Raw genomic sequence first — 19,169 nt, forward strand, 5'->3', positions numbered from 1 at the left:
AAAATCATGTTTATTCTCTCCTTAAAATGAAATTAAAGCAATATTAAAAAAGAAATACATTTGTTTTCAACAACAATACTGGTTCGTTTGGTAAATGCTTTTAAATAATTGAAAAAACTTTTAGAGGAAATGTTTTTAGATTCCAAAAGCACTTGAAGTGCTTTCTGCTAAAAACACTAGTTATGTGGTTCTTGCTGGAAGTACTTTAAGTGTTTTTTCATAATTAACTTGCAGTTTTACTAACGTTTGGCTCCAAAAATATTTTATGTGAAAGCGCTCTCAAATCGTTTAAAAACACTTGCCAAACGAGTCCCAACTAGTTGTGGTTACATATTATGGCATTCAACCCATTATTGATGAAAATGATCTTTGCCCACTAATAAAACTGTTAACCCTAAAGAGAAATCGTATATGTTTAAATGGGTTACAACTAATTGTGTTAGACTTAATACATGCATAAATAGTCAAAGACATTACTCTAACCAAGGAACACCAGAAGGCCAAAACCATAAATCCACACTATAGCCCATGCAGGGGCCGAACCCACGATATAACCCATATTTACATAAATAAAAATAAAATTAAAAATATATGGCAATTTCGTAATTAAACCCAAATTCCCACTTACAGTGCCACCCCTTTCCAAATTTAGAATCCAGTAATTGTCTTGAACCACATTTCGTATAAAATGTTGAGATTTGAGTTGGTGTCATTATACTCTTAATTAATATAATCTCACTAAATAATAACTTATAACTCAAGCAGTTAAAAAAATTTATTTTTTACAAGAAGTCTTCAGTTGAATTCATTCCTCCTCGATATTGCCTTTTTGTTTGTTGAGAAGTTGATATAGTTTTGTATAAAGTGCTCATACTGAGTAAAAACTATTAGCTATATCTTATTTCACACATTTGTTTTGAGGTATTCATCAATTAGCTATATCTTATTTCACACATTTGTTTTGAGGTATTCATCAATTTACTCCCTGAACTTATAAGGTTTGGCTAATTTCCCCTCTCAACTTTAATTTGGGCCAATTTCCCCCCATCAACTCTCATAATTAGTCAATTCCCCTCTCAACTTTAATTTTGGCCAATTTTCCCCCTCAACTCTCATAATTAGTCAATTTGCACCCTATTGTTAATTTTTTTAATTTTTCATCTATTCTTCTGTTAAGTAGGTATCCACATGACTGCCTTTAAAGAGCAAAAAAGTCATTTTCCCTACACCTTCGATTTTCTTCCTTTTCTTCGAACTTTCTCTTCTTCTTCCTTGTCTCCATGTTGAGCCCGTGACTGCCGCCAACGCCTCCCTCCTCTGCTATTTGCAACCCAGTCCATTTGATATGCTACTTATACAGTTTGCAGCTGCCCACACCCTGTCGCCTCCTCCCTCAGCCTCGTCTACCTCTGGTAAGGTGTAGGGAAACCTACTTAACGGAAAATGACAGTAGGGTGCAAATTGAAAAAATGACAATAGGGCACAAATTGACTTTTTTTGCCTTCAAAGGCAGTCATGCAAATACCTACTTAACGGAAGAATAGATGAAAAATTAAAAAAATGAACGATAAGGTTCAAATTGACTAATTATGAGAGTTGAGGGAAGAGATTGATCAATAGTCACAAATTCAAAGGATAAATTGATGAATACCTCTTCTATTTTTACTGAGTAAAATGCTCGTACTTTATTTCTGAGTAATCCTTTAGCAGCAATGGAATCTCTGCATGTAGAAATTAGGCGTCGGCTTGTGAGTTGTGTCTGCGTCATTGTGCTTTTCATAATTATCACTTACAAAAAGGCAGACACCATAAGCTTATGATTAAGGGCAAAGTGTGTTTTAATTAGTGCTCTCCAACAAAACTTGGTGACTCATTAGAAAAATGAGTAAATTGTAGTAATGGTTCCTTAACTAAAAATTCATTACCATTAGTCCCTCAACTTATCAAAATATGTAGCTATAGTAATTTTCATCAATTTCGTCAAAATTTTGTTAAAATAAGTTATGTTGAGATAACCAATTATATAATAAAGGTCCCTCAACTCATCAAAGCGTGTAATTATGGTCATTTTCGTCAACTACATCAAAAATTTTGTCAAAATGAGTTATGTTGGAAGGATCATTGCTACAATTGAGTTAAAGTTAAGGGACTATTTCTTAGTTGAATTAAAGTTGAGGGACCAATGATAATGAATTTTTAGTTGAGAGACCATAGATGCACCTTTTGATGAGTTGAGGGACCAATGATAATTGATTTTTAGTTAAAGGACCATTGCTCCAATTGAGTTAAAGTTAAGGGACCATAGCTACAATTTACTCTAGAAAATTTGTATTTTTAAGTTGTAGCACATAGTTTTTCGTTGTCCTCATACATTTTGAGTAGAAAGTGCAGTTGCTGACAAAATAGCCGATTTATGACTTCTCTAGTCTTCACTTGTTAGGTATGCCGCTCCTCCTATTGAGATTATTCATTTTCTGCATTCAGATTTCTTTGGGCGCAGCAGCCCACAAGTTTGTCTACCCTTCTTCTTGATTTGTGATTTTCATTTTTACCTCATCCCTTTAGATTTTCCTTTTTGTTTTGCAACTTATCTTGCAGCCAGGTTCTTACCTTTTAGGTTTTAAAGGGGTTTGATTTATGTCCCCTGTTTTTCTGTTTTTCTGTATTTCGTTCTTCTTGTTTTATGAGAAGTAAGATTTATGTCTCTTAACCAGGTTTAACTTCTTTTTTTCATATCAATAAAATTCCCTCGGCAGAAGTTCTAAAAACAAGACAATTAAATATGGACTTGGATCAAGTTTTGTCCAAAAAAGCAAACCCCCACCCTTGAGATAGCGCATTCTGCTGTGCTAAAAGATAATTTGAGCAATGCGATGAAACCTACGACAGACCAAATACGCGTGTTCTATTGATTCCAGAAGTTTTGAGTTGATTCTATGATTTCGTCCTCTGATTCATCTTCTATATCCAGGTGCACCAACTTGTTTCGTCCTTCGAGCAAACCTGGACTTAAGGCAAGTCGGCTAAAGAGTGTGCTCCGTCCTCTGCACTCAAATTCGAATTCCTCTCAGCACCCATAATGACACTCCTGAAATCGTCCATAGTAGAGATCTATACTTTCCTTCTCTACTACGGTCCATCAACAATTTAGCACGAAGCACTTAGGAAGGGAACCTCTGTGCAAGCAACTGGCCTTTTTTCATCCAATCTGTATTCGAAATGAAGAAAAAAAAGGTTGACATTTCGTTCTTCCATTCGAGTTTCTGCTACAAATTTCATTCTAGAAACTGCATATTTTTCCTTTGGTGATTAATTCAATTATGTTACAAAACATACTGAATAATCGCAAACTCGATAACAAAGGAACGAATGGACGGTTGAAAACATCTGAAATTACGTTGTACATGCAACTTTTTTCTTTCCTGCCTTCCTCTGAGAGAAGGACAAAAGATTCAAACAAAACTAGTACTTCCTCTTCCTTATTTTGAAGCTCATCGATCGGATGACATTATCATCAGCTTTCAGATTTGCTTCAAGAACTTCGAGAGATTCGGGTTTTGTGAAGTAGGTAAAGAGGAGGTAGATACCATCCAGGTAAGTGTTGGACTCTCCGGCTTTGTTTTTCTTCTGGATGCCATAGGCTAGTGGAATTACCCCTCTGTTGAAGACCTCCACGTACATGCCACCCCCGGCTATTAGCAACTGCAAAATAAGGATCCTCAGATTAAAACCCTGTAACCAACTACACTCAGACAGTTTTATAACCTGAGCAGGCAACGTAATGCTGCTTAAATAAAATTGCATGTGTCAAAATTCATCTTATTTCAAATAAGCTCTTACACGGTTAACACAGTCATGGCGCAATCGTAGGTGTATAGCTATGTCTAAAAGCCTAGACTAGTCCAACACTAGACACTTCAATTACATCATCATGAGATCAAAAGGAAGTCACAACCTAGTTCTTTGAATCTTCGTAGCTACAAATAACGCATAAAATGCATGATTAGAAATCAGAGGGGTAAAATAAGGCATGACAAGATACAATCTGGCATTTCTTGATATTACAGGAATTATTGGGTGACAATCACAATCTATCAGGTTTGCTAGTAGTAGCCAACTTTCACACCATTTAAAATAAATTAAGAAAATAAGAGCATAGCTAGTATTTAACGTCTCGTTGTGATTGATTGCTCACTGATAATCTTCACTCTATTCGTTGATTGCACATCCAAACTAACACAGCTACAATTCAAATGACAAATATTACTTCTTCACGGAAAACAACCACGGTTAACAAATTAATATGTATATGATGATAATAAAAGATATTAGTTTACCACTATTCCTGAAAGGTTTAAGCTATTAGGAATCGGATATGGTTATTTCCAAATTCTAATACTACCTCCCATGTGTAGAAAGACAAATTTGGGATCTCCTACTTTGACATCATGATAAACGAACAAAAAGTATTCGATCTTGCAACCTATGACGTACTGGGTAAACTTATACCTCCGACTAGATTATAAAAGATGTCAGAATGATCCAGAAAAACCACGTTGCCTAAGCTACGATAAAGTTACACATTTGCTACATTTGAAGTGTTCGATATGAGTACTTCTCAATATACACAATTGGGGACCTAAAGATGGTTTTTCATAGGAAAGTTTCTCTTACGAAATTTTAATCAGCAGATGTACCCTGCGCAAACTTAACTACATTATGAGGACTCAAAATTCATTCGAATAGTAGTATCTTCGAACATATCACTCTAATAGCCAAACGAATCTCGCACTGCAAAGTAAACTTTTCAAAACTAAGCATCTCTGAAGGTCCTAACTCACTAAGAAATAAATGCATCAAATACTATCCGCCAATTGCCAGTGTTATGTATCAATTCAACGCAAAATTGGAAATTGTTCACTAATCTGCATATAAACTCAGCTTAACACATTCTTATATTTTCTTTAAATTTTCTCATCAGCCAAACAGATAACAAACCAAAATTGAAAACACATAGATAGAACCCACTAATTTTAAGAGCCAAAGAAATCAAATTTAGTTCACCAAAATAAAAAAAAAGCAACAGAATTTGAATAAAAAAAAATTCCTTTTACCTCCTCGTACTTCTGGGTAAGAGTAAGTCTTTCATCCTCGGACATGTCGGGTCTGAGCACCGCCATGGTCTCGTACTGTCGGAGCCCCGGTGGGCACGGGGGCTCCTCCTTCTCCTCCACGGCGGTCAAGCCCGACCCGGGCGGGGAAGTCGGGTCGTCCTCCGATTGAAACCCGCCCTCAAAAAACGAGCCCGAGAACTCCAGGGACTGGACATTGGAGGTTAGGCGCGAACTGGGATTCGGTCCGTTTCGGTTAAAGAGAGGGAAGGAGACGGTTTGGGGTAGAGATGGGATTTGGGAAATTGTTTTGGGGAAAAAGGGGAAATTTGATGAAGGGGTAAGAGATGAAATGAGGGACGAAGTGGAAGCCATTGCTGGAAGCTTTATTTGGAACAGAAGAAAGCTTCTGGGTTAGTCCTCAGTGGATATTGATAAGGGGCTAGAGGAGAGGGCAATGGTGAATGAAACGACGTGTCGTGTACTTTGTTGTGTTTTTACCATAGGTCGTAAGATGATGCGGCGAGATGACAATTTCAGACACTGACACATCATAAAATTCGTAGCTCACACAAATATAGGATTTGATGTGCGCGCCATTAACACAATTGAAACATGAGTAATAACCATTCAGCTAATTTTAATTTAGTGAAATCATAATTTCTGATGAATATAATAATTTATTGTTTAGATTAATTACATTCTACAAAACCAATCAATTTATGTCTTTGGACTGAATAACTTTCTAGTCTTTCGTTAAATTGATATTGTAATCTTGGAACTGTTTTTTGGATTGACATGAAAGCCATGCTTGCACTTCAAAACTAATCATCATAAAAATTCGACTTCTTCTTAACTAATTATTTGTATCCCAAAATCACGTAGTTTTGTCATATAAAAGTGCGAATGAGGATCCTCTCCGGATTCTATTTGTGAGAATCATGGGAATCCTTAAATCGTATCCGTTTATCATACGATTAGTTTTCATCAAGTATTGTTCATGTTTAATTGTTAATAAAAATATTTAAAATGATTTCTAATCGCACGTTATACAATAAACGAATACAATTTAAGAATTTTCAAGATTCTTACTAAGAGAATCCGGAGATGATCCTCATTCTGCAAGTGTGTCTTCTATGGATACCAAAGAGGTCCCGTATATGCCACGTGAATAATGGCCGAATAAACAAAAACAAGTTGATCCGATTTCAAAACATGACGCATCAATGACGATCACCCATGTATAGGAGGGTATACCGGAATACGGCCCATTATCACCCCGGCCCATGAAATCAAACCTAGAGGCCCAAGTCCAACCCACATTGAAGCCCAATAAATTACAAGTTTCTTCTTGTGAAGGAAGCAAAGAGCGAACATAAACTCAGCAAAGTAAAATAGCAAAGGCAATCGGAGGAAGAAGTAGACGAAGAGGCAAGCAACCGCAGGAAGACGAGAGAGATGGATCCGAAGCTCACAGAGGTCGCACAGCTCTTCGAGCGATTCAAAGCTGCATTCGTGCGGAACGATTTCGATACCTGCTCCAATTTCCTCTCCCAGCTTAAGGTAACTCGCCAATGCCCAAAAACCCTAATTTTCAATCCCAAATTCGAGATTATCAGCTGCTTGTTCACATGATTTAGTAACTATTGTTATTTCGTTTCACTGCTTAGTGCTAAAGTATGATTCTTGTGTGTTGCCCCCAGGTGATTAGGTTTTTGGGTCAGTCAGAGTGATGGGATTGTCGTTTTGATTTTCTTCCTTTGAAAGATTTTGTAATTAGATTTTGGGTATTGGTTAATTGAATTTACAAGATTTCGAGATTTTGGTGTAAGGTGTTGTCGCAAGTGTTTGGTTGTTAAGCTGCTGGGGAGTGAAATGCTATTCAAAGACGTCCGTTCGGAAGATTTATTAAGTTATTTATTGGTTTTTATGTGAAGATATGTGGAATTATGGTGTTGTTGTAAGTGGATTGAGTTGTATCGGTTGTGTTTTCAGGTTAAGCTGACTGAATTCGGAAGCCTACCACCGTTGTTTCAAAACACACCTAATGCTGCCAAGGAATTAACATTAGCAAGTAATGTTCTTTATCCAAATCTATTGCTTTTACTTTCCTGTCCGTGTAGTTCCAAACTTCGTTGTTGAAGTAGTGAATGCGCCAGAAACAAAAATTATGCTTTTATAGTTCATTTTGCTACCTACTTATGTTGTAACGAAAGAGTGTGCTAGTTTAATATTGTTCATTGGCGTATTCCCCTTCATTATCTTAATCCAACAACCTCGTCATTAACCTTTTTCATGTTTCATAAAATGTCAGGGGATATATATGAGCATGCTGTCGTGCTTAGTGTGAAGATTGAGGACCAGGATGCATTTGAAAGGGATTTCTTTCAGTTGAAGTCTTATTATGTAGACGCTCAGTACGTTATCATCCCACTTTGTTTATCTTCTATCAATTACTCGGTCCATTTTTCAAAACAGAAAATAAATGTTTGTTTAAAAGGATTGTTAATGAATTTACTGTTCTTATGGAGTAGTGACCGTCTTCCATCATCCCCTCAAGAGTACCCAATTTTAGGTCTCAACCTGTTGAGACTCCTTGTCCAGAATAGAATTGCTGAGTTCCACACTGAACTGGAACTTCTTTCATCTGCTGCTTTGGAGAACCCTTGCATTAAGCATGCTGTAGAGCTAGAGCAATCTTTCATGGAGGGAGCTTACAACCGTGTGTTGAGCGCTCGTCAGACTGTGCCACACGAGACTTATGTTTATTTCATGGATCTACTGGCTAAAACAGTCAGGTAAATTTGTTTTACTTAATAATTAGGATTATGTTTGAATAATTGCAAAAGCTCTTCAAACTTGTGACAAGAAATGCTAATATCTGGAAGTTGGGAAGGTTTTTTCTTTGGAACATTCCATCATTGTCCGTGACTCATAGGAACATGTGAATGATTTGAGCCCATCATCTTCCTATTATTGAACTTATTGTGTAGTTTAGCTATTTAGATAATTGTTTGCAGTGCAAAATTAAAAATGTCTTTGTGGATTTCTATTTGGTTGATCTCTGTCACTTTTAGGGATGAGATAGCCGGATGCAGCGAGAAGGCATATGATTCACTGTCAATTAAGGATGCCTGTCAAATGTTGCTATTTCCTTCTGACCGCGAACTTTTGGCATATGTCAGTGAGGTACGTCGTGTGTAACAGGTTATTTTCCTTTTTCATAAAAAGTCCAAATTGACTGAACTTCTTAGAATGACTGATCTTCTGTTTTTGAAATGAAATGCCTATAGCTTTCTGGCAGAAAGTTAAAAATGCATATCCTTGCAAATCATGGGTGGGAAAGACAGCATGTTTGACATGTAAATTTCCAATAATATAAATTGACCGAGTCCCTTATTCCCAAATAAAACACTGAATGAAACCCTTACCCGAGGCCTGGTGGGCTTCAGCTTCGAGTATAAATCTAAATATAAACCATATGCCTAGCATCAAGGCACTACTGCTTGTGCTCCACCAGCCTTAGTAACACGATCTTTTCTCCGTTGGCTCTACAAGTTTATAAGACTTTGTTCCGTGGATACAGGATCATCCTGAGTGGGAGGTGAAGAATGATGCTGTCTATTTCCAGAAGGCAAAGGAGTCTGCACCTTGCAAAGAGATACCCTCTCTACAACTCATCAACCAAACTCTCAGCTACGCAAGAGAGTTGGAGCGGATTGTCTAAAAGAGCTGCTGCTGCAGTCTGGTTGTTTGTTTTGTGATTCACAACTGTTGCTCATACACTCACTTCCAAAATTTCTTCTCAATTCAGTACTGAGCCCAAAACTGTGTACTATTTTGTATTTTAGTTCGACCACTTTGGGTGGCAATATTTTTCAGATTTTTTTCTTTCAATTTCATTGATCAGACAGGTTGCTTTACTTTAATTACAAATCTGTCTACTTTGAGTCAAACGTCACAAAAAAAAAAAAAAAAAAAAAAAAGGAAAAAAGAAAAAAAAGAAAACATATTTATCATCAAGCGTTGTCATGTTTAACATGTTTAGCATTTGGCGAGACTGGCCGCAGCCGGTGGCCAACTTGTACGGCAGCCTCACCCACTCGCTTTAGTGTAGGTCTTGAGTACGGCTACCGTCCGCAGGTAAGGTACCCACACCCAAAACTCTCTTAAGAGTCGGTCTTGAGTATGGCTGCCGCACAGGCATCATACTCGCAATTAGTGAGATCGGGTCACGCAAGGTGTCTTGCCATTTTGCAAGTGTATTGACCTGTTATCCGTACTAAAAACATCTAAAAGGCTTCCAAATGTATTATTTCTATGCACCTGAGTTCGAATCATTCATTTTGCAATTTAAATAGTTTAAAATAGAAGCATGATAAAAGTGTTACATGATCGGACATGTAGGATGGTTTAATAAAAAGTTATCACGTTGTCACGAGTAGGTCAGATTAATCAGAAAACAAAATATCATCTATATCAAAATGTTAAAAAGGGTACCATCATAGTTTAGAGGACAAAGTAGTTGGGTCGAAAGGTAAGACATGGTAAGATTGAAGCACTGGATTAAATGTTTGATGAGCTAAAAATGCACGATCTGTTTATGCCCACATTCTTTAGCCAACCAAGCGATGCACTGCAATCACTCCACCCTAGATGTCAGATCAAATTTATTCACCCTATTCCCATCAATTTTGGGGGTCCCATTGTAAACACGAATTTTCCTGAAACAAGAACACGTGTACAAAATATATTTTGTATTGATTTTAGGGTTAAAATCTCTTTTACAATTTGATCATCTGATTCTATCTTCGTAAGTGTAAATCTGTGGATGAGATGTTAATCCAAAGGGCCGTCGGGGCTTGGTCTAGGGATGAACAGTTGTGCAGATTTGTTGATGTTGTTATCCAAAGGGCCGTTGGGGCTTTGATCTTAGGATGAACGGATCTTCAAGGGCCTTCGGGGCTTGATCTTGATGAACAGTTGATGAACGGATCTTCAAGGGCTTTTGGGCTTGATCTTGAAGAACGGGTGTGTGGATTTGTTAATGTTGTTGATCCAAAGGGCCGTTAGGGCTTGATCTTAGGATGAACGGATCTTCAAGGGCCTTCGGGGCTTAATCTTGATGAACAGTTGATGAACGGATCTTCAAGGGCTTTTGAGCTTAATCTTGAAGAATGGGTGTGTGGATTTATTAATGTTGTTGATAAAAAGGGCCGTTGGGGCTTGATCTTAGGATGCACGGATGATAAACAATGAACGTTTTCTTCAAGGGCCGTCGGGGCTTGATTTTGAAGGTTAAGGAAGTTTCTTTAAGGGCCGTCGGGGCTTGATCTTGAAGGAGGATTTGACGAAGAACAAAAAGGGCTTTCTTGATCCTTCGGGATTTACTTGAGAGCTTTAGAGTTTCAAAGCTTCAAGGTTTTGGTGTGATGTGAATTGGTGAAGTGAAATGAATGAAATTGGCTTCTATTTATAGACTTTTTCAAGGCCTAATTTTGAATATAATATTTAGATGAAATAAATCATTTCTGCCAAGTGTTGACACATGTCCTATTTGATGACTTTTCTGATTTTGTTCGATTTTTTGTTGAGTTACATGATACATGTAAAATTTATGTGATACATGAACGTTGAAATTTTAATCATTGGTCAACATTTATTTCACCGAAATTTCGATGCCTACAAATACCCCCATTTCAAGGCGTGTCGTATACATGTGGTTGTCACGTGTAGGAGATGCGTTTTAAAGTCCCTTAATGTAGTTGTCGATCCAAGGGCCTTCAAGGCTTGATCTTGAAATGGACTGGAAATTTCTTCAAGGGTCGCTGAGGCTTGATCTTGAATTAGGCTGAAAGTTTTCTTCAAATGCCATTAAGGCTTGTTCTTGAATTTTGTTTGAAATTTCTTCAAGGGTCGTCGAGGCTTAATCTTGAATGAAATTGGACCACAATGAGCTTCACGTGGTAGATGATCTTTGGCTTTGGTAGTGGATGAATCGGCATGTATTTTGTTGCGCTTGTTGACTTTCCACAACTTTGATCTTGAACTGGGTTGAAGGATTTTCTGGTTTCCTCCAATTGTTGACTTTTTACAGGCTTATTCTTGAACTAGGCTGAGGGGTTTCTTCTGCGACTTGCACCAAATGTTTGAATTTACTCTTTTCATGTGGAGCTGAATTTGATTCAAGGGTGGTGGACACTTGATTTTTAATCGAACTTGTGATTTCTTCAAGGGCCATTAGGGCTTCTTGAGCTCTTCGATTAGAGCAACGATGTCGAGCTTGGATTTGACTTAGACTCCACTGTTTGGATTATGCGGTTCTGCAGAGAAGGGCATCGTGCTATAGTGATTTATTACAGCTCATCATGCTGCATTCTTCTCTTCTTGTTTCTTTTGCATAACAGGAGTGGTGCGCAACCTTTTGCATTTAAATGGTCATTCAGATCATCACTTCCTAGCAACTCATCCATGCTTAGCAGTTTCAGTGTAAAGAGCTAATATCATATCAACTGTTCTGAGGTATTTGCTGAGGAAATTTGAGACTTAACAACAGTTGAAGACGAGCACTCGAGAGCAATGCTAGGTAAGTAACCAGGCAAAGGTTATGGGCAATCAGTTCCAGATCGGAAGTTTGATTTCAAGTTCTAACTGATTGCTTTCTTTCCCCTCGTCTTGAGGTAAAATCAAAGGCAAAAGAAAAGCCAAGGAAAAAAGCATGATATGAGATACCTTTGCTTTCGACCCTGATGATATTATATACTTTTGCTTTTGAAGAAGTAGCAGATGAATCAACACATGTATTTGTTGCGCTTGTTTTCGCATGCTTCGGTTTACCGCTTCTACCTGCCTCATCCATTCTCCAGGCATCTGGCATCTTCTTTGGAAGTACATCAACAATTGAAGATGAGTACTTGAGAGCAGTGTTGGGTAAGCAATTAGGGAAGGGGTTCCAGGCAGTCGGTTCCTGACGGGAAGTTTGATTCCAAGTGCCGACTGATCACTCTCTTTCTCCTTGTCCTGTAGGGAAGAATAAGAACAAAGAAAAGGACATGGAGAAGGCATGCTATAAGATACTCTTGCTTTCGACCCTGATGATATGAGATACTTTTTGCACTGGTGTGACCTGGTTGAAGAGGTGTTTTCAGGGAGGAAGAAACTGAGTAGGTTGAGAGGTTTGGTTGCAAATGTAGTCTTGGCAAGGAAGAAGAGTCAGGCATTTTGGAAGTGTGCCTTGCCATGGAGGATGAAGGTTGACATATATAGGGATTTTAATAGCAGGTAGTGGTGCGGGTACGGCCTTGTCACCCACGCTTGTCAGCAAAAGTATGGTAGTTGGAATAGTGAACTTCACGCGTTTTCAACTTTGTTAGAGATCTTTGACAAAGTTGCACGTGTTATCTGACAAGCTGAGGTTGCGTCTGAAAAGTGTTGACGGATTTTATGCAGGAAAATCAGGCTTTTGAAATTCAGAGAGTGGTGTCTCTTCGATTTTTGGATTGGTGGCTCCATTGCCTCTCCTTTTATAGAAGTATCGATCACATCCAACATGCACACTTTGAAGATTGCCTGCTTGTGAAAATTGTCTCTGGTGTATTTATGAGATTTTACTCCATCTAACCCTTTTCTTTTACCATTTTTTTTTAAATGGCCTACGCGTCTAATGTCTGCTTAGATTTGAGTTTTGGAAGCGATACAGGCGTGCCGCGTTAGGGAAATATATGGCGTTTATCTTTCTTATCTTCGAATGACCCTCTTACAATTGAAGACTCCGTGATGAGGGATGCAGCAATGGCTCAGGTAGTAGCTAGGAACCTCCTTACTCCTAAAGATAATAGGCTACTTTCAACACGGACTGATGAGTTGGCTGTCCAAGACTCCCTGTCTTTCAGTGTTCAGTATGCGGGCTCCGTGTCTAATATAGGCCAACTTTACTTGCTCGAACTCGCCAAGTTAAATCATTGACGGCCGAGGTGGCAAATCTTAAATAAGAGATCAGACAGCTTAAGCGGAGAATAGAGATTGGCACCTGCTTGCAAATAATTATTCGACAAGCATGAAGAGGAAACTTGATCAGCTGCAAGACTCCGAAGGTCGGATTCAAAGTGACCAGTAGAGGTTTGTGGCTGTACTCCAGAGACACTTTTTGCCTTCGTCATTTAGAGCTCAACCAAGTATTGAGGCTCCGAATAATCAACCTCTTGTGCCTGTTCTCCCTGGAGTCCTGCCAAATACTGGGGCGTCACATGAACAACCTTTGTGAAGGCTCCTTTTTTTTTTTCTTTTTTTTTTGTTGTAATTTCTCGGAGACATCAATAGACATGCTTTATTCTATTTAGTGTATTGTGCTAAATACAATAGAGCAGATATTTCACTAAGATGTACTTTTTTTTTTAATTATATTTTTAAAATGATGCCGTGCACCATCCCATTAACCTTTTTTTTTTTTTTTTAGATGGTGCTTGATGCACCATCCTCCCCATTTTTTTTGTTTCTATCTTTCAATGATTTTGTTGCCACCATCCTTTTTTTCTTTTCTTCTTTTTCTTTTTGACTCTCCAATAGTAGCATGCAATTGTGAGTGGCTTGAAGATGGCACTGTTCCTCAGTGGGCTTCCTCATTGTATTGCATTCGCCGCATGCGGACCATTTTCATTTGTTTCATTGGAGACCATTATTTGCACAGTCACCGCACCAATAGTTTTTTTATTTTTATTTTTCATGATTTATATGTATATATATATATATATATATATGTGTGTGTGTGTGTGTGTGTTGCATGGGATGAAAGGCGGTACACCTGCAGTGGGGGATCAGAAGCTTGCAGAGGGCATGGCAGCTTGGGCGAGGAGGAGTGCCACGACAGCTTGGGCAAGGAGGAGTGGCCACACGTGCTGCTAAAGTTGATGGGCATAATGAGAGGTCTTGCAGAGGAGGAATGATGCACAGAAACTGGAGCAGCGGGAGGCTAGGCTGCAGTTGTTTGAGGATGGGGAAGAAGACAGTGTCACAGAATGACGAGCTCGAGGTAGTGCATAACGTCAAGGAGGTGAGGGACGCAATCCAAGTCCTACGGCACAATAGCGAGGCAAAGAGAGGGACGCAAAGCGTCGGTTAATCACATTCAAAGGCAGCAGCAGAGCAACAGAAGCACATTAACCCCAAGCCTAAGACATCAACCCTCGAACATTTTCGGAGCTGAGGATCTTAACCAAGAGACTATTGAAGATCTGGTAACGATTGAAGGCAGAGATGACGCCTGGTGGAAGAGCTGTTGAGGTGATGGTGGAGAATAGTTTTGGCATTTGAAAACTAGAGTGAAGTGGAGAAGGAGGTCGACGGTGACCTTGATGTCCGATCCAGTTAGGGCCTGGAGCACGGCCAGGTCGGAGTCAAAGACCTTGACCCGCTCCAAGCCTTGGGACTTCAGAAGTTGCATCGCCTTGTACGTCGATGAACCACTAACGCTCGAACTTGGTCTTGTCGGAGCTAAAGCTAGCGGAAAGGTTGGTGCCGAGAGGAAAGATGTGTCGCAGAGGAAGGTCTGCCATTACTAGATCCGCAGCTCGAAGCCCAAGTTGAGTTGTGATGCACGCATGAGGTCTCGGGTTATGTTCCGGTGGTTTGGGAATGGGTAGCAACGATGTTGATGATGCCTGCCACTATTTATGGCTTCTTCAGACGACGGGCATGAAAGCAAGCGAAACAAGAAAGCCTACCCTTACTTGCTGCAGTCGGCGGAGATAGCAGAGAGGAAAAGAAAAAAGATGGGCTGTGGAGATAGAAGTTGGTGGTGCAAGGAGTACCAGAGCTCCAGGAATCCATGGAGGAAGAGCACCGATGGGCTTGCTCCGATTGAATAGAAACCCAGATCTTGTGGCTGCAATTTCTATGCAAATCACAACTTTGCACACCTCACCGACGCCGATTACGAAGGAGTCGAGGTTGGTGGCTCATCAGATGACATGCTTTGAGTTGTCGAGGTCGAGTTTCCTTACTATGTCACAGAGAGTGTAAATTTCTCTGCACACCCACTCTCAGAAGCTTCCTCTGGCACCGCTGCGATGGGCCTAGACGTTGGACTTGACCCAGGATTGGGCTGGGTCGGGTCCTGGACCTTAGAAAGGTAGTTGGTTCTTGTTTGGAGTTTGACAAGCTACCTTACAAATTCAGGCCCAATAAAAGGATTTGTCCTGATTGCTGCACCAACTGGATTTAGGACTAATTCCATCCACTTTGGTCTGGGGACGGCATTTAAAGTAGAGAAGGACCTCACTTTAATATATATATACTTTTTTTTTTTTTGTTCATACAAAGAAATTGTTGCCCTTGTAATAAAATTGACTTTAATTAGTCAAACCTTTAATAAAACTCTTATTTTTCATTTTGATGTGACTAAACTCAAAGTTGAATGTTTGAGCTGCTTACGCACCCTTCCAAAGAAGAGATCAAGTCATAATGTAGTTCAAATGAGCGATGGGTTACTTTTGACAGTTTTAATGGTGATTTTGATGATGAATTTTTTGTACACAATTTATGCTCATGCGGGCCAGAAGCGTTTGTTGTCGTCTTTTACACTTGTGCGGACAATGAGCTTTTGATGCCGTTTGCAGTTTCAGCTCGTGCAGGTGCGTTTGCAGTTTCAGCTTGTGCAGGCAAGGAGTGTTTGTTGTCGTCTTTTAGGCTCGTGTGAATTTGTCAAACGATCTTGGAGAGGCATTCCTTGTAATTTTCATAGCAAAGAGTCTTGACCGAGTGATTGAAGAAGTCTTTAGGGAAGAAATCGCGCATCGTGATGGTAATGGACGATCTTCGTGTCACAATTTCATCATCCTTAACACTTTCATGCAATTTTGGAGGTTGACGAGAGCTGTTTTGCCCCCTTTCCGATTGGTGAACTTGTGGAAGAGACGTATGCTTCTTGTGCATTTTCTTTGGAGTAACATGAGTCCATCCTTCAACTTCACTTGACTTGACTGACATGGTTTTGGAGCATGCCCCCAGCAGTTGAGGTGAAGATTTTAAGTCGAATGAGCCAGAAGTGATGGTGGTATAGTTTGACTTCACCACATCGTCAAGATCTAGCTCGATGATTCCTTTCTGAGCCAGCTTCATGATGAGATCTTTCAGCACGAAGCACTTTTCCGTCGAATGACTGATGAAGCGATGGAATTTACAGCACCTTGGACTGTTAGTACGATTCATCTCTTCCGGCCGTCTGCACTCAGGTAGGCCGATCACCTTTTTGTTAAGCAAGTCTTTCAACATGGCAACCACATCACAGTCGGGGAATGGATAAGTCTTCTTCTTAAGCTCCTTCAAAGTGCGTTTACACATCTCTTGATCACGAAAAGCTTTCGTTTGAATCGCCTTACCTCCTGTAGAGATTTTGACTAGAGTTATGTTGACCGTCATTGGTTCCTTGGTGGGTTTCCACGCAGCCTTATCCACCTTTGGCCCCAAAACTTTGTCGTTTTTGTAGTTGGCGATCGATTTTTTCTTCCCATAATGGGCGATGCTTAACTCCATATCATAGGCGTGAGTGGCTAACTCCTCAAAGGTTCGTGGTTTGATGCCTTGAAGGATGTAGTGTAGTCCCCATTGCATGCCTTGAACGCACATCTCAATGGCGGAGGCTTCAGAAAGCCGATCTTTGCAATCCAAACTTAATGAACATCATCTATTGATGTAGTCGATAACAGGTTCATCCTTCCACTGTTTCGTACTGGTCAGCTCCAGCATGCTTACAGTGCAGCGAGTGTTGTAGAAAAGGTTGAGAAATTCCCTTTATAGCTGATCCCAACTGTTGATAGACTTAGGCTTGAGGTCAGTGTACCAGTCAAAGGCGTTACCTTATAGTGAACACACGAACTGCTTGACGAGGTAGTCTTACTCCGTCCCAGCATTGTTGCAAGTTTCAATGAAATGGGTGACATGTTGCTTTGGGTTTCCTTTTCCATCAAACTGTATGAATTTTGGCGGCTGATAACCCGTCGACATCACAAGCTATCAACCCTTTTGGTGTATAGCTTTGAGTACAGCAGTGCATCTTGCGAAGTGCCTCCCATCTGTGTTCTGATGGTGTTGGCAATCATGTCCTGGATATGCTGTATGGAAATAGAGCATATGAGTGTCGTTGCTTGGTTTTGCTTCTCCTCGACTTTCTCCACCAGAGGTTTCTCTTCTTCATCGGCTTCTTTCTTTAGTGGATCAACCTTTAGGTCGCGGTCAACTTTTTTGTCATGATGCGCCTCCAATCAGTTAATGAGTGCGGTGATTCGCAAGTCTTTCTCCTCTGTGGTTCTTGTGAGCCTTGCAATTGCTTCACTTATTTGAGCTAGTTGTTCTTCAATAGAGATAACGCCGATGGTCATGACTTGTGCAACCAATAGACATGACTTTCCTTCAGACGTCCAGGGTGCTGACGAAGAACCCCATTGGCCGTTTTGGGATGTTATCTTGTGCGCCTCAGCAGCATGCTTCGATGCCCCCATCGAGGTCAGGTTAATGATGGACTCGTACCTTTGATACTCCCCTTGTTCCCTTAGTGGCACCAACTTTGAAGTGGCATGTTGAGGAGCGGTTGTGGAGCCAATAGATTGTCCGTTCGCGCCGAAAGTGCTCAAGATCCTTCTCTTGGTGGTTGCTAGAATGGCTTGTTCCTTACTTGATGCCATGGATTTTGAGGTGTGTTCGGATTCCTTAACGGAGAAAGAGATGAGAGGTAGAGATTGTCCCACCGGGCGTGCCAAATTTGTAAACACGAATTTTCCTGAAACAAGAACACGTGTACAAAATATATTTTGTATTGATTTTAGGGTTACAATCTCTTTTACAATTTGATCCTTTGATTCTATCTTCGTAAGTGTAGATCTGTGGATGAGCTGTTGATCCAAAGGGTCGTTGGGGCATGAACAGTTGTGCGGATTTGTTGATGTTGTTGATCCAAAGGGTCGTCGGGGCTTGATCTTAGGATGAACGGATCTTCAAAGGCCTTCGGGGCTTGATCTTAATGAACAGTTGATGATCGGATCTTCAGGAGCTTTTGGGCTTGATCTTGAAGAACGGGTGTGTGGATTTGTTAATATTGTTGATCCAAAGGGTCGTCGGGGCTTGATCTTAGGATGAACAGATCTTCAAGGGCTTTCGGGGCTTGATCTTGATGAACAGTTGATGAACAGATCTTCAAGGGCTTTTGGGCTTGATCTTGAAGAACGGGTGTGTGGATTTATTAATGTTGTTGATCCAAAGGACCATTGGGGCATGATCTTAGGATGAACAGATGATAAACGATGAACGCTTTCTTCAAAGGATGTCGGGGCTTGATCTTGAAGGTTGAGGGAAGTTTGTTTAAGGGCCGTCGGGGCTTGATCTTGAAGGAGGATTTGACAAAGAACAAATAGGGCTTTCTTGATCCTTTGGGATTTGCTTGAAAGCTTTAGAGTTTCAAAGCTTCAAGGTTTTGGTGTGATGTGAATTGGTGAAGTGAAATGAATGAAATTGGCTTTTATTTGTAGACTTTTTCAAGGCCTAATTTTGAATATAATATTCAAATGAAATAAATCATTTCTGTTAAGTGTTGACACATGTCCTATTTGATGACTTTTCTGATTTTGTTCGATTTTTTGTTGAGTTACATGATACGTGTAAAATTTATGTGATACGTGAACGTTGAAATTTTAATTATTAGTCAAACATTTATTTCACCGAAATTTTGATGTCTACACCCATGTTTGAAGTTAATCAAACCACCACGCCCACGACAAGTGGCTTGTTTTAATTGATTTACTATGAAAGTAATTTTGCAGAAGGTTCCGAAAGAAACCCGTTGCATGAAAGTAATTTTTTGATTTAACTGTCATACTGTCACGTAGTGTTACTAATTTACTCATGTTATAATATGTGGATATATTTATCCTGTGTCCTTGATCAACTATGCCGTTTGCTCATATTAACAACACGCTTTGTTGGTGTTATAAGTAGTTTAACAACAAATAATTAGAAACCTAGTTGTTCACAATCAGCTTTCACAATTTAGTACTGATTTTGCCAATGCCC

At 39.7% G+C, this 19,169-nt stretch overlaps 2 protein-coding genes across 2 annotated transcripts; one reads left to right on the forward strand and one right to left on the reverse strand.

Annotated features, from left to right (window-relative positions):
* Window positions 1-3,188: 3,188 nt before the first annotated feature.
* LOC137710686 (small ribosomal subunit protein bS6c-like) lies at window positions 3,189-5,523 on the reverse strand. Its single transcript, XM_068449785.1, has 2 exons — window positions 5,115-5,523; window positions 3,189-3,702 (listed from the first exon to the last, which is right to left on the reverse strand). Exons 1-2 carry the CDS (start codon window positions 5,484-5,486, stop codon window positions 3,463-3,465), a joined length of 612 nt encoding a protein of 203 aa, XP_068305886.1. The 5' UTR covers window positions 5,487-5,523; the 3' UTR covers window positions 3,189-3,462.
* A 967-nt stretch (window positions 5,524-6,490) lies between these two features.
* LOC137710475 (26S proteasome non-ATPase regulatory subunit 8 homolog A) lies at window positions 6,491-9,040 on the forward strand. The gene is made up of 6 exons (XM_068449504.1): window positions 6,491-6,674; window positions 7,107-7,185; window positions 7,426-7,528; window positions 7,646-7,909; window positions 8,189-8,300; window positions 8,698-9,040. The coding sequence occupies exons 1-6, from the start codon at window positions 6,570-6,572 to the stop codon at window positions 8,836-8,838; spliced, it is 804 nt and encodes a 267-aa protein (XP_068305605.1). The 5' UTR covers window positions 6,491-6,569; the 3' UTR covers window positions 8,839-9,040.
* The last annotated feature ends 10,129 nt before the right edge of the window (window positions 9,041-19,169 follow it).

This window comes from Pyrus communis, chromosome 12, assembly GCF_963583255.1.
Source record: "Pyrus communis chromosome 12, drPyrComm1.1, whole genome shotgun sequence".
NCBI classification, from domain to species: domain Eukaryota; kingdom Viridiplantae; phylum Streptophyta; class Magnoliopsida; order Rosales; family Rosaceae; genus Pyrus; species Pyrus communis.